The sequence below is a fragment of the Oncorhynchus clarkii genome, chromosome 11 (assembly GCF_045791955.1).
Source record: "Oncorhynchus clarkii lewisi isolate Uvic-CL-2024 chromosome 11, UVic_Ocla_1.0, whole genome shotgun sequence".
NCBI classification, from domain to species: domain Eukaryota; kingdom Metazoa; phylum Chordata; class Actinopteri; order Salmoniformes; family Salmonidae; genus Oncorhynchus; species Oncorhynchus clarkii.
The window spans coordinates 15375223-15390960 of record NC_092157.1 but is presented as its reverse complement, the minus strand read 5'-3'; the positions used below and the strand labels follow the sequence as shown (position 1 = coordinate 15390960).

Below are 15738 nucleotides of genomic sequence, written 5' to 3'. Positions count from 1 at the left end.
GCTCAAGCAGTTGAAAATTGAAGGTGACGACCGAAACACTCCCTCCTGTGTATAGTCCTTACATTTCCTCTCACTACGTAGTTGGAGTCATTGTCGATGTCCCGGGCCAGTCCAAAGTCCCCGATCTTTACTAGTCCACCCTGAGTCACCAACACGTTCCTGGCAGCAAGGTCACGATGGATACACTGGAGACAGATACACACACCCAGGACACAGAGAGGGTGTGACGATGTCGGGTACAGGCCAGGGAGTATTAAGATTTATTGCAGTGAGCGCAGGCTTGTATAATTCTGGGGGGACATGGTGAAGTGAATATGGTGCCATGTGTAGTGTGTAGTTTGCAGTGGGCAGTATTGTTGCTCCACATACGTGTTTGGAGGACAGGAAGTCCATGCCCTTGGCCACCTGATAGGAGAAGCTGAGCAGGTCGTCGTAAGTCAGCGCCTCCTCCTCCTCCTCCTCCTCCTCCTGCAGCTCATTTAACTCCTCATAGATCCCTGGACCTGGGGATCAACAGTGATCAACAGGGATCAGCTGGGACCAACAGTGATCAACAGGGATCAACAGGGATCAGCTGGGATCAACAGTGATCAACAGGGATCAACAGGGATCAGCTGGGATCAACAGTTATCAACAGGGATCAACAGGGATTAGCTGGGATCAACAGTGATCAACAGGGATTAGCTGGGATCAACAGGGATCAACTGTGATCAACAGTGATCAACAGGGATTAGCTGGGATCAACAGGGATCAGCTGGGATCAACAGTGATCAACAGGCATCAGCTGAGATCAACAGGGATCGACAGAATCCACTGGACAGCAGTGGGGAGATCCTATAGATATTTTAAGTAAGTAAGCAAGCCTATTTCTTAATTTGTGTGTGTGTGTGTGTCTACCCCACACTGACCACCAGAGGTGTTCATGGGAGAAGAGTTGAGGCTGATCAGGGCAATACTCTCTTGCCCTCTAGTGGTGGTGGGGGACATGGGGATGTATATGCTGTCCACTGGCCTCTGGAACTCACTAAGAAGAACACAGACAAACATTAGCACATTAACCCTCACAATCATACCCCTACCTCACCATGAGAGTAGCCTACAATCCCGTTTCTGAATTAAACTAAACCTTGACACCCCTACATTAACCCCAACCTGGAGCTCCTCTTGGGCAGGTTGTGGTAAAGTCTGCTGAAGCGGTCCCTGGTGAAGGCGTCGGTCAGAGACTTGTGGTAGAGCTCTCTGTTGTTCTTCAGGTAGTTCAGCAGGTCCCCGTTACGGCAGTACTGAAATATCAGGTACGTGGGCCCTGTCAGAGTCACACAGTGTCAGAGTCACACACAGTCACAGAGCCACACAGAGTCACAGAGTCACACACAGTCACAGAGCCACACACAGTCACAGAGCCACACACAGTCACAGAGTCACACACAGTCACAGAGCCACACACAGTCACAGAGTCACACACAGTGTCAGAGTCACACACAGTCACAGAGTCACACACAGTGTCAGAGTCACACACAGTCACAGAGCCACACAGAGTCACACACAGTCACAAAGTCACACACAATCACAGAGCCACACACAGTCACAGAGTCACACACACAGTCACAGAGCCACACACAGTCACAGAGTCACACACAGTCACAGAGCCACACACAGTCACAGAGTCACACACAGTGTCAGAGTCACACACAGTCACAGAGTCACACACAATCACAGAGCCACACACAGTCACAGAGTCACACACACAGTCACAGAGCCACACACAGTCACAGAGTCACACACAGTCACAGAGCCACACACAGTCACAGAGTCACACACAGTGTCAGAGTCACACACAGACACAGAGCCACACAGAGTCACACAGAGTCACAGAGTCACACACAATCACAGAGCCACACACAGTCACAGAGTCACACACAGTCACTGAAATATCAGGTACGTGGGCCCTGTCAGAGTCACACAGTGTCAGATCCACACACAGTCACAGAGCCACACACAGTCACAGATCCACACACAGTCACAGATCCACACACAGTCACAGATCCACACACAGTCACAGTCGCACACACAGTCACAGAGCCGCACACACAGTCACAGAGCCACACACACAGTCACAGATCCACACACAGTCACAGAGTCACACACAGTCACAGAGTCACACACAGTCACAGAGTCACACACAGTCACAGATCCACACACAGTCACAGAGTCACACACAGTCACAGATCCACACACAGTCACAGAGTCACACAGTCACACAGCCAATCACAGAGCCTGTGATTGGCTGTCGTACCTGAGCCAGTGCATGCCCCCAGCAGGTTGACGATGTTGGCATGCTGTCCGATGTGAGTCAGCATCTTCAGCTCTGACATCAGAGCCTCCTTCTCTACTGTCTCATGCTTCTCTGCATGGGCAAATGTTACCACTCAACAATGACCTGAGAGACTTCACTGGTGCAGGGTACAATAGTATGACAAAAGTCTCTTCAGCAAACACCAACACTTAGCCAGCAGGGTAAAACATCACACAGGTAAAACCCTGTACCTTTCAGCATCTTGACAGCCACCTGCAGGGAGACTCCTGGCTTGCTGATGCCGTAGGCTGTAGCCTGAAGCACCATGCCAAAGGCCCCAGAGCCCAGCTCCTTCCCTGGGGAGAAAGACCACAACAACACAGGGTTGGTGGGAATACTATTGGTGAGGCTGGAGACTAGAGATTCCCAAGTAGATGGGTCAGGCTAAGTCATTCCACTGGTACATCTCCCCAGTCTTACCCAGCTCCAGGTTCTCTCTGGGGAACTCCCATTTCTGGTCATACTGGAAGTCTTTGAAGTTGATGTAGATGTAGTCGTTGTCATTAGGCCCTACCATCTGGATCATCTGCAGCTGACTCTGGTACTGGGGTTTCTACACAGGAAATATCAGGAAGGTGTGTGACAAAGAGGGTGCATGTGTGTGTGTGTGTGTGTGTGTGTGTGTGTGTGTATGTTTATGTGTGTGAGTACCTTCTTCCTGATGAAGTAGAGCAGCGCCAGGCTGACCAGCATCAAAGCCAGGAACAGGACCAGACTGGACACTTTCAGGAGGAGTTGAGAGGAGGCTGGTGTAACAGATTTAACTGATAGAAAGAGGAGGAAGGGAAGCACTACTAAGGTACACAACAGTACATTTTGGTAGACAGAAGGTGCTCTTTGGTAAAAGGGGTGAATTGGTCATCAAAAAGAAAGGATGACCAAGGCACTCTTCATATAATTAATTAAAATGCCTTTATTAGTATGGAATGTTCAATAGAAACAACGTTTGAAAAATCATACAAATAAATGCATTTTAATGAATTATATGAAGAGTGCCTTGGTCCTCCTTTCTTTTAGATGTAACTAATGTCTGACTATAGCGATGCCAATACTGTGACCAATTCTGTTGCACACTGGGACAACCGTTATAAACGTATTTAAAGTTGTCAATTATTTTCTGAGGACACATTTTTCCTGACCGACCACTTACATTGTATGTTGAACAGTGTCTCACTGCAGTGAGACTGTGAGTGGACAGAGTTTGTGATGCAGCACTTGACAAAGTCCCCCACCTCGGTACTGTCCCTGGTACTGAGGATCCTCTTATGACAGAACTGGTCTGAGTCAGAGAGCTTCGGGGGTGGGGCAGGGATCTCCTTCCAGGCTGCAGACTCTGACTGACAGCTGGCAAAGAGCACAGGTTAACACACACAGGTTAACACACACAGGTTAACAGACACAGGTTAACAGACACAGGTTAACACACACAGGTTAACACACACAGGTTAACACACACAGGTTGACAGACACAGGTTAACACACACAGGTTGACAGACACAGGTTAACACACACAGGTTAACATACACAGGTTAACAGACACAGGTTAACAGACACAGGTTGACACACACAGGTTAACAGACACAGGTTAACACACACAGGTTAACAGACACAGGTTAACACACACAGGTTAACACACACAGGTTGACACACACAGGTTGACACACACAGGTTGACACACACAGGTTAACAGACACAGGTAAACATACACAGGTTAACAGACACAAGTTAACAGACACGGGTTAACACACACAGGTTAACATACACAGGTTAACAGACACAGGTTAACAGACACAGGTTAACAGACACGGGTTAACAGACACGGGTTAACACACACAGGTTAACACACACAGGTTAACATACACAGGTTAACAGACACAGGTTAACAGACACAGGTTAACAGACACAGGTTAACATACACAGGTTAACAGACACAGGTTAACAGACACAGGTTAACACACACAGGTTAACAGACACAGGTTAACAGACACAGGTTAACACACAAAGGTGAACACACACAGGTTAACTGACACAGGTTAAAGATGGATTGCCAAGTAGGGGGAAACAGCGCCCCCGTCCGCCCCAAGGCCGTTGTTATTCCGAAGCAGAGGTGAGGAGCATTGAGCATCAGGGTAAAAACATGTGATTGCATCAGCAGGCAGTTAAGTAGGGTTGCAGGAACAGTCACGTATGCTCTTTTACACAACAGTGTCGTTTCACAGCAAGGATAAACTGATATCATGATATGCCCTGCTCCTATCGATATAATTTAATATCGTTATCATATCAAATGATTGATATTGGCGCCTACCACTACAGAGCTGAATCCTAACATTAGAAACTGACCTAGATCTAATACCTGTCATTGGTCAAAGAGCAGGAGCTCCAGGTGAGGTTGAAGGGAAGGGGGGTGTTGGTCTCACAGGTGATATTGTCTCCATTCTGTAAGAGACTGGGGGTGGGCGTACCTGAGAGACAGAGGACAAGGACAGGTGTCTTACTGAGGAGTCATGCACACAATCACACATCTTATCTATCTGGGCAATCGGCTGTCACTCACCTGCCACACACAGAGAGAGGGTCTTTGTGAGGTTCAGCTCCCCAGCCTCCAGGTGTAACTGGTACTCTCCTGGCTCTGTGTTACACAACTCCAGAGTCCTGGGGAGAAAGGGAGAGATGATGAAACCACAGGGAATCATATATAGTATCCACATCAAACCTCATCAAACTACTGTACATAAACATAACTAACTACATCTGACTTTCTCTACCTGCTCTTCCAGAGCCGTGTGGGCTCAGGGCACTGGGTCTGTCTGCTGTCCGGGCCCAGCCAATGGCAGCGTAGGAGAGGGTGTGAGGAGACCAGGGCCCGCAGACAGAACCCTGGCTTCTCCTGGGCTGAGATGGTACTGCTCTCATTCAGCTGGTCGATGGAAATGAAGCTCTTCTCTGAGGACACACAACACCGGGAATCACATGGAGATCACGTTTTGGGCAAAAACATGCAGGCAGGTGGTGATAAAGAGAGAATCACAACAAGAATGTGTCTGAGAGATTTGTAAAGACCAAGTACAGATAGACATTTAAAAGGGAATGTTTGACTGAAAACAAAGGTAACGAGGAGGATTCAGTGTTGTAGCCTATAAACTGACCCAGGACCTGGACATGGGTGGATTTGACTTTGTTCTTGTTGCCTCGGCATGTATAGATTCCACTGTGGTTCACTGTCACCGACTCAATGAACAGGTAGGTCATATATATTTCTTTATATGTGAGTTGATGTATGGAGACCTGGAGGAAAATATGGTATGCTGCATTACATTACATGAATACAGTGAGGAAGTAGTGATGGGGAAGGTGGAAGGGGTTTCAGCAGAGTGAAGAGAAGGCTGATAAAACGTGAAAAAAAGATTGTCAGATTGATAAATCTTACTTGTTTGTCAGGCAGCCACTGTGTGGTGCTGTTCTCTTTCTGCCGACAGCTGAGCAGCAGGGGCTGCCCAGGACTCACAGTGATCTCTGGAGCCTCATCATCCTCACCACTGGCACGGTCCAGATCTGAGGCACACACAGAAAAACACATATGGTGTCATGCTCACGCTATAGTGTACTGTAAATGTAATATTGTAATTTGATGACTTTTGTTCCACCGTTAACTTACCGTAATCATATAGTTGAGAACACGCCTCTCCCTGAGAATTGCTAGCACAGCACATAACTGTTGTCCTGTAGTAATTTTTACTTTTCTCTTTGTTGTTAGCCCTCTCTTTGATCGTAGAGGGAATGTCTGTCCCATCATTACCTTTTCTGTTGGAAAGGAGGAGAAATTAAACGATGGTACGGCTGCTATTGATGGCTGAGATTGAAATCATGTATAGCCATTGCTTTATAAAACTTTAAAGCAATACCCTGAAAATAATTATTTTGGATTCTATACATTTTCATTGAAATCTGGTGAGACCGTACCCAGTCTTGTCAAGGTTGTTGAACCATTTGATCCTGGGCTTAGGGTTTCCCTCTGAAGAACACTGATAGTCTGGTAAGAAGCCTCTTTTCCCAGGGATAAATTTCAGCTGTGGTTTTGTGGGAAGTCCTAGATACGTGGATTGAGCCGTAGCTATGAATTTTGCATCAAACATCATTTCAATGTGGTTCAGAATCAATATGGTGCTATAGATTCAACTCTGATACAAGACATGAATATTGTGTAGATCTGAATATGATTTCAAATGATTGTGTGGTTAGGAACATAACTTTTGATAATAATTTTGTAGCAATGGAGAGGATGCTGTGAATATGGTTTTGGGTAGTCTGAGGAGGTTTGAGGTCCAAAAGAGCTAGAGTATTGGGTCATGTGGCTGTCACTCACTTAGCAGAGGTACGACCAGTAGAGAGAGGGTCAGAGAGGAGTTGATCCCGCCTCTCTCACAGCTGAATGTGTACTCTCCAGAATCACTCACATGTGTCTGTAGTATGGTCAAGGAATAGCCCCTTCTGTTGGCAGGGCAAACAAGTACAGATGAAGACAGCAGGGAGGCAATAGTATACCCCTATGGATGCAATGACAATACAATAACACAGTGGCTTTGAGGCACCAGGTAAAACAACAAACACACACACACACACACACACCTTTTTGGGTCAGCTCCACGCCTCCAGCTGCAGACAGGGTCTCCTGGGAGGCTCTGCATGGTGATCAGGAGCCTCTGTCCAGCAGGGACCTCTAGTCTGGTAGGACCAGAACCATTCAGATGGGTTTCAGACAGAGTACACAACCGTCCCTGGAACACAGAACAACATGTCACCATGTCAGGGAGAGAGAGAGTCAGAGAGGAAGACCAGCTCTAAAATGATATGGCTTTTGAAGGTAAATAGAGATCACTATTCCGAATATTCATTAAGTAATTCCGTCACAAAGGTCAGATAATCACCAAACTTAGTACCAGAAGCCCTACCAGAATGTCAATTGTACATTCAGTTGAATTTCTATTTAAATAGCAGTTCTGCTTTTTCTCTTTGACTTGGTCACATTTAAAGGATTGCATCTATAAGCATGCGTTCTGAAAACGTTTTTACACTGTGTATTACAGGAACAGTGCCTTCAGAAAGTATTCACACCCCTTGACTTTTTCCACATTTTGTTGTGTTACAGTCTGAATTTTACATGGATTCAACTGAGATTTTGGCTCACTGGCCTACACACAATACCCCATAATGTCAAAGTGGAATTAGGTTATAATTTTTTTTAACAAATTGATTAAAAATGAAAAATGAAATCCCATGAGTCAATAAGTATTCAACCCCTTTATTAAGGCAAGCCTAAATAAGTTCAGGAGTAAAACATTGCTTAATTTCACCATGAATGGTGACTTTAAAACAGTTACAGAGTTTAATGTCTGTGACAGAAGAAAACTGAGGATGGATCAACAACATTGTAGTCACTCCTTTTGTCCTCCCGAGTGGCGCAGTGGTCTAAGGCACTGCATCTCAGTGCAATATGCGTCACTGACGACGCTGGGCCAATTGTGCGCTGTCCTATGGGACTCCCAATCACGGCCTGATGTGAAACATTCTGGAATTGAACCAGTCCCTGTCGTCAGGGTTTGGCCAGGGTAGGCCGTCATTGTAAATGTCCTTCACCTATCAGCAGGACAATAACCTAAAACACAAGGCCAAATTTACACTGGAGTTTCTTACCAAGATTACACTGAATGTTCCAAAATGTGGAATAAGTCAAGGGGTATGAATACTTTCTGAAGGCACTGTAGGTCAGTAGGTGTGGTGCTATATCACCAGTACTACCTATGAGTTTCTACCTTCCTCTCTTATACATTTTTATTATTTTGACCTTGTTGAGGTCAGTCTTCTTTTCAGAGTTATGTTATTAAGGCAGCAGAATTTAGTTTTTATTATCCTCTAAAAAATTCACAAGATTCTTCAAGAACACAATACAACAGACCTACAAAATGATCAGAGCAATTCTGCATCCTTCTGCAATGCAATGTGAAATGGCATTATGCTACACAGCCTATAGGCCTGCCATCAGAAAAATACAGAACATAAATAAAGGTTTACTGTTTGTGAGGTTGATCTCAAAAGGGCACTGCAAATGTACAGTGACTCAAAATACTGTAATTATAATACAGCTGTGTTACAGTAATGATTACAGTAATATACAGTAATAAATCTGTATACAGTAATAATACTGTAAAATCATATTACAGCATCCCTGCTGTATTGCAAAATTCCAGTATTAAGCTGGCAACTTACTGCCAGCATAATGCTGTACATTTCAAGGGAAAAGTTTACAGTGTGGGAATTCCGGAAGCACATTCCCGCCACCCTCATTTCTTTCAAAAAATGTTGATATTATCTCAACATTTTGAGATACGTTAGGAAACATTTTGAGATACTATCAACGACCAAAAAATATATAGATCATACATATATGTTGTTTCTTCATTTATGGCATTGTGTGGCAAATTCCATCTGTCCACGTTGCAGAGATCAGCACAGCTGGGCCGCCGGAAAACGTGTGGTGATCTGGCATTTGCCCCAGCGCTTTTGATTTGGTTTAATACAAAATATTGATGCAAAAGCATTGAAAGGAGGGACAAAGTACTGCTGTTTAGACTGATTTTGACCCCCTGATTTGTCAACTCGTGCACACTTAATCTGTGCTTCAATATGGTCAACTGTAGCCTACTGATAACAACCACAGCTGCAGGAAGCCTAGAGAAGGCTATGCCCTCTAAACCCATCTGGGCCAGGGGAAACGAAACGCTAATGTCATGTCTTTACAGACTAAAATAGGCCACATTTAATATCTTTATTTTTCATAAAAGTGTTTTGTTAAAAATAGCATTTATCTATAGGTACATCAAGAGGCACATGCACATCATCCTGGAGCAAATAGTTGTTTAAAGAGGTCTCCATGGAGATGGAGATGGACACATTCTCTAGGCATTGTTTCAGAGACCTTGCCATCACGTATCCTGAAAATGTGAAAAAGTCCATCCCCAGAGACTCTGAGGGAAGACTTCATCCTGAAAATGTGAAAAAGTCCATCCCCAGAGACTCTGAGGGAAGACTTCATCCTAAAAATGAACAAGGAAAGAAAGGGATACCTGTTCTACACAGATTATCCTTGGCACACTGCTCCAACAATTAACTTCAAATGTCATAAAACAGAAAAATTAGGCAATTGTACATTGATTCCACCCCCAAATTTAACATTAATATTTATAATATTGGCACTGTGAAGGTTCAAGGTTCGGAGGCCAGTCTGGATCAATTTGTCCATTACTTCGACCAAATAAGAAGGAGCTATATGAGCTAAGGCAGGAATTTCTCAGCTACTACCATCCACTCTACAAACAGTCCCATAAAAAACACAGGACCAAACCAACAGCTGAATCAGAACCCACCCACCAACCAACCAAACCAACCAATGCACCAACCCAGCTGACCCCCTCCATCCCCATCTCACAGCCTGTAATTACACACATCCCTCCTGCCATCCTCCATAGACCTGACGAGAAACCAGACATTATACTAGTGATAGACACCAATGTAATGTTTATATCAGAGAACAAACTTATACCAAATAAAAAAGTGGAAAAGTTATACTGCCCCACAACAGAGGGAGCTATGGAGCTCTTGACTGTGGCCCAGCTTGGCTCCCCTAGCCATATCATCATTCCCCTTGGGATCAATGACCTGCGAGCCTAACAAGAGAGGGTGGCCACATCACTAAGGGGAGTGATGGAGAGGGCCTCCACCATCTTCCCTGTTGCAAATATTGTAATATCTAACCTGCTCCAGAGGAGAGATTTTCATCCTGCCACCATCCAGAGGGTAAATGCCTGCCTCTCTCAGGAATGTGTGCTATGGCCCATCATACACCTGGCCCACCATCCCACCCTCAGCCTGGACTGTTTTTACGACAATGTAGACCTGTACAAAGAGACAGTCCCCACCTTCGTTAAAGGATGTTGCTCCGGATGGCCAGTCCACCTCACCTGACAGACCAGTCATCAACTCCCTGAGACAAATCAGACGCTCCTTTAGAACTACGTCTGGTGGTGCCTCACAGAGACTGGAGAACAGCCAGCAACACTGCCCCCCACACCACCCTCCACCACTTCTCTACCAGGAACTGCATGCAGATACACTGAACTATGCCATACTGCCTTCCACACCTACCTCTTCAATTTCCCCTAGATGTGTCCATAAACCAGAATACACATTTATTTGTTGCTGGGATTTACCTCCCCCCTGTTGCCATGGCGGATGCTATTAGCGCTATATCTGAGTGTTTAACACCTTTTTTGTCCTCGCAGTTGGTCATTTTAAGGGTTTTGAATCTGGATTGGCTTCCCTCTGCCTCAGATCAATTTAAGAGTATATGCATAGATTTTAATCTGACTCAATTGATCTCAAAACCCACACAGCTAAATGTGAAAGCCCTATTTATTCCTCTGGCAGATAAAGATGCCTCTTTTAAACTATTTCGAGTCAAAGATAGATCTAATCCTTGGTTTTCTTTGGGGCTATCTGAGCTCATTCAGATGAGAAATCGGGCCTGGGCCAAAGCAAGAAAAACTGACTCTGTAGCGGACTGGCAATCTTTCAGACAACTGAGATAATTGAGATACAGATGTACTATCTCCATTTATTTCCCTCACCAACTTTAAACATCAGCTATCTGAGCAGCTAACCGATCGCTGCAGCTGTACATAGTCCATCTGTAAATAGCCCACCCAATCTACCTACCTCATCCCCATACTGTTTTTATTATTTTTATTATTTACTTTTCTGCTCTTTTGCACACTAGTATCTCTACTTGCACATCATCATCTGCTCATTTATCACTGCAGTGTTAATCTGCTAAATTGTAATTATTAGCTCCTATTGGCCTATTTATTGCCTACCTCCTCATGCCTTTTGCAAACACTGTATATAGACTTTATTTTTTTTCCTACTGTGTCATTGACTTGTTTATTGTGTTATTGGCTTGTTTATTGTTTACTCCATGTGTAACTCTGTGTTGTTGTCTGTGTCACACTGTTTGCTTTATCTTGGCCAGGTCGCAGTTGTAAATGAGAACTTGTTTTCAACTAGCCTACCTGGTTAAATAAAGGTGAAATAAAAAAAAGTAAAAAATTAAATTAAGAAAGCTAGATCAAGCTCATTTTAAAACTCTATCTCTGACTCTGCTGGTGATCCTTATACATTTTGGAAAACTGAAAATGCACTGAAGCGTAGAAATTGCTCTTCTTCCCTGCATAAGCAAGTTCTGTTTGACTCTGGCATCATAACTGAGAAGAATGGGATAAGTGATGTTTTTAATTATAATTTTACCTCTGCAAGCTTTTTATTTGAGAGAGATGGTGGTTTAATTGACCCTGGTCAGTCAATCGACTGCTCTTCCCTCCGCCAGCCTCTAGCTGACCCGACAGTTAACCCCTCAACTTCTAGTGAATCTTTGTTTTCATATTAACAATATTAACAATATTAACAAATTAACAATTTACTATCTGTGATGTGCTTGATGCCTTGCTTAAGATTGATGTAAAAAAATAAATCCACTGGGGCTGATATGCTTGATCCAGTTTTGCTGTAGCTCTCTGCCCCCCTGATTGCTGAATCATTAAACCATATTTTTACTTAATGATTAAATCTGGTACTATCCCCAAGGTTTGGAAAGCAGCCCATGTACTCCCCCTTCACAAAGGTGGTGACCATTGTAACCTAAATAATGACTGCCCTATTTCTAAACTTTCTTGCCTAACTAAAATATTATAATCGTTGACAAATTCTCAGCTAAGATCTTTCTTAACTTTGAAATGTATTCTAAATGTACATCGGTAAGGTTTTAGACCAGGTCATAGCACTATCTCTGCTGCATCCCTAGTTATAAATCATGTGGTTAACTGTATGGATAAAAGGCAACATTGTGCTGCCCCCTTCATTGACCTATCAAAAGCTTTCCTCAATTAGCCTAGACCAGACTGCATATAACTGGTTTAAAAATGACTTGACAGATAGAACTCAACGTGTTCCTACTGATGGTATTACATCGGGTTTCCTGGATATTACGAAAGGTGTTCTGCAGGGGTTGATTCTGAGTCCTGTACTTCTTACTGTTTACATTAACAATGTTGACTGGTTTGAAAATAATTGTCACCTGCACTACTTGTATGCTGATGATACTGTTGCGTATGCTATCTGCCTTCATTGAACCACAAAAAAACTATATTGACCTGAATTTAGTGTTGAATGCATATAGAAACTACTGAGTTAGGTAAATCCGTTATTCTGCACCTTATTTGTGGAACAATCTTAAATGTGATGTTTTGTTGCCTCTAGGGAAATTCAGAATGCTGATTGAGGACCTAATTAACGAATGAATGGGCTTGTTTTTATGACCATGTTTTTCTTTCTGTTTGCATTTTGTATTTATATTTTAAAATGTGTATTTTATGTAATTACTGGAATTCATGGTTACTAATAATAATGAATGGCTGTAATGGGCTTCCATTATTAAATGATTATTAAACAGGAACCGAACAGAGGACACGGGTCTTTCTTTACTGTCCGTGACATACACTGAGTGTACAAAACATTAGGAACATCATCCGAATATTGAGTTTCACCCCGTTTTATCCTCAGAACAGCCTCATTTCGTCAGGCCACGGACTCTACGAGGTGTCGAAAGTGTTCCACAGGGATGCTGGCCCATGTTGACTCCAATGCGTCTCACAGTTTTGTCAAGTTGGCTGGATGTCCTTCGGGTGGTGGACCATTCTTGATACACACAGGAAACTGTTGAGCATGAAAAACTCAGCAGCTTTGCAGTACTTGACACTCAAACCCGTGAGCCTGGCACCTACTACCATACCCCGTTCAAAAGCACTTAAATATTTTGCCTTGCCCATTCACCCTCTGAATGGCACTCATACACAACCCATATTTTAATAATTTTCTCAAGGATTAAAAATCCTTATTTAACCCACCTCCTCCCCTTCATCTACACTGATTGAAGTGGATTAAACAAGTGACATCAATAAGGGGTCATAGCTTTCACCTGGATTCACCTGGTCAGTTTGTAATGGAAAGAGCAGGTGTTCATAATGTTTTCCCGCAACAGTCACCGGCTGCAGCTCGCCCACTCTCCTTTCTCATCCCTGGCTAATTTCCTTGAACAACTGTTTGAAAACCTGGATGAGGCCAAAACCTGATGTGCCATAGGTTTAGAGTGGGTGACCGGTCAATTTGGTCAATTATAATCCCACGGATGCACAGTTTAGCCACCTACCTCCAGGCTGGTGATACAGTGCACTCGAGGTGAGTCTCCCTGAGGCTGCGACGCGTTTCCATCACTACGGGCGAACAGCAACAGGAGCGCAGCTGGAGAGAGAACAAGATCAGTTTCTAACAGCTAATCAACACGAAGAATCATTAACATGTTGTAATGTTTTTCTTTCAGATAAAGACAAAAAATACAGCTTTTGATGCATTAAAACAATACAAAATGATGCGCAGCAGGTGGGTGATATGTCTATTGGGGAAATTGGGACTATGGGAAAGTATCAAATTCAGCATATAGTGTTGTGCAACAGAATATAAAACGTATTTTGACAATATATAGGCTGGGATTGTTATTTTAGGGTTATCGAATAAAACAGTCGTTGGACATAAGACAAAAAAATGTAAATAACGCGATTAGAGATAATAATATTCAATTGATTATTTTGGGAATTAAACACGTTGTTGATTATTTTAATAACTCACCGATGAGAACCCTGCTATTTCCCTTCACTGGCATTGGTGTTCAACGTGTGTCTCTTTTTTTTCACAATGAGAAGCTCTCGAGAGTGATGCCCCAAGAAGGTATCTTTTATGTGTGACGTTTGATCTGCGGTTCTTTTTCAGAGACTTATTTGGTACTTGAAGGTTCATGACGTTATCACAGTAACTTTGAATGTCAGGCCACGAAAATTGCGATGGTTGGCTTTGAAAAAATATATACACTACATGACCAAAGGTATGTGGACACATCTCATTCCAAAATCCTGGGCATTAACATGGAGTTGGTCCCCTATAACAGCCTCCACTCTTCTGGGAAGGCTTTCTATTAGATGTTCAAACATTTCTGCAGGGAGTTGCTTCCATTCAGCCAAAGAAAGCATTAGTGAGGTCGGGTACTGATGTTGGGTGATTAGGCCTGGCTCACTGTTGCAACTTGGTAGTGAGTGTTGCAACCGAGGACAGACAATTTTTACACGCTAAGTGCTTCAGCACTCTGCAGTTCTGTTCTGTGAGCGTGTGTGGCCTACCACTTCAGGGCTGAGCCATTGCTGCTCCTAGACATTTCCACTTCGTAATAACAATACTTATTTGTTGAAGGTTGCATTCTATGACTGTGCCACGTTGAAAGTCTCTGAGGTCTTCAAGTAAGGCCATTCTACTGCCAATGTTTGTCTATGGAGATTGCATGGCTGTGTGCTGTCAGCAACTGGTGTGGCTGAAATAGCCGAATCCACTCATTTGAAAGGGGTGTCCACATACTTTTGTATATTTAGTGTATATTGTCACACCAGATAGGTGCAGTGAAATGTGTAGTTTTACAGGGTAGTAGTACGGCAACAAATTAGTGTTAAGTGGATCAAAACTGGATCAAATTAGGTTAAGTGGATCAAAACTGGATCAAATTAGGTTAAGTGGATCAAAACTGGATCAAATTAGGTTAAGTGGATCAAAACTGGATCAAATTAGGTTAAGTGGATCAAAACTGGATCAAATTAGTGTTAAGTGGATCAAAACTGAATCAAATTAGGTTAAGTGGATCAAAACTGGATCAAATTAGGTTAAGTGGATCAAAACTGGATCAAATTAGGTTAAGTGCATACTGACAGACTTTTCACATTGTCGGCTCAGGTATTCAAACCAGCAACCTTTCGGTTTCTGGCCCAACGCTGGGCTCCAGAGTGGCACAGCGGTCTAAGGCACTGCATCTCAGTGCTAGAGGCATCGCCACAGACCATGGTTCGATTCCAGGCTGTATCATTACAGGCCGTGATTGGGAGGCCATAGGGCGGCGCACAATTGGCCCAGTGTCATCCTGGTTAGGTTTTGGCTGGGGTAGGCCATCACTGTAAATAAGAATAGGTTCTTAACTGACTTGCCTAGTTAAATAAAGGTTAAATAAAACATTTATTAAAAAAACACTCTAACTGCCAGACTACCTGGTGATGAACTAGAGCCTATAGGCCCTAATGTAATAACCGCTTACTTATTATATAGCAATATTTCTAATAACCTAATAAAATGAAACCAAATGTATATAAAATATCCCACACATTTATTTAGTCTGAAATATT

The 15738-nt window shown here is 43.4% G+C and overlaps 1 protein-coding gene across 1 annotated transcript in view; it reads right to left on the bottom strand.

The window, feature by feature from the left end:
- LOC139420539 (uncharacterized) overlaps nucleotides 1-15738 on the bottom strand; it is a 98979-nt gene that overhangs the window by 3759 nt on the left and 79482 nt on the right. Inside the window, 19 exon segments of the mRNA XM_071170734.1 lie at nucleotides 63-185; nucleotides 370-503; nucleotides 909-1024; nucleotides 1153-1306; nucleotides 2297-2407; nucleotides 2548-2652; nucleotides 2777-2909; nucleotides 3008-3120; nucleotides 3507-3700; nucleotides 4713-4821; nucleotides 4914-5011; nucleotides 5125-5302; nucleotides 5506-5644; nucleotides 5787-5911; nucleotides 6015-6160; nucleotides 6320-6446; nucleotides 6723-6847; nucleotides 6986-7134; nucleotides 13674-13765. Of these exon segments, the coding sequence (XP_071026835.1) occupies nucleotides 63-185; nucleotides 370-503; nucleotides 909-1024; nucleotides 1153-1306; nucleotides 2297-2407; nucleotides 2548-2652; nucleotides 2777-2909; nucleotides 3008-3120; nucleotides 3507-3700; nucleotides 4713-4821; nucleotides 4914-5011; nucleotides 5125-5302; nucleotides 5506-5644; nucleotides 5787-5911; nucleotides 6015-6160; nucleotides 6320-6446; nucleotides 6723-6847; nucleotides 6986-7134; nucleotides 13674-13765 (2471 nt within the window).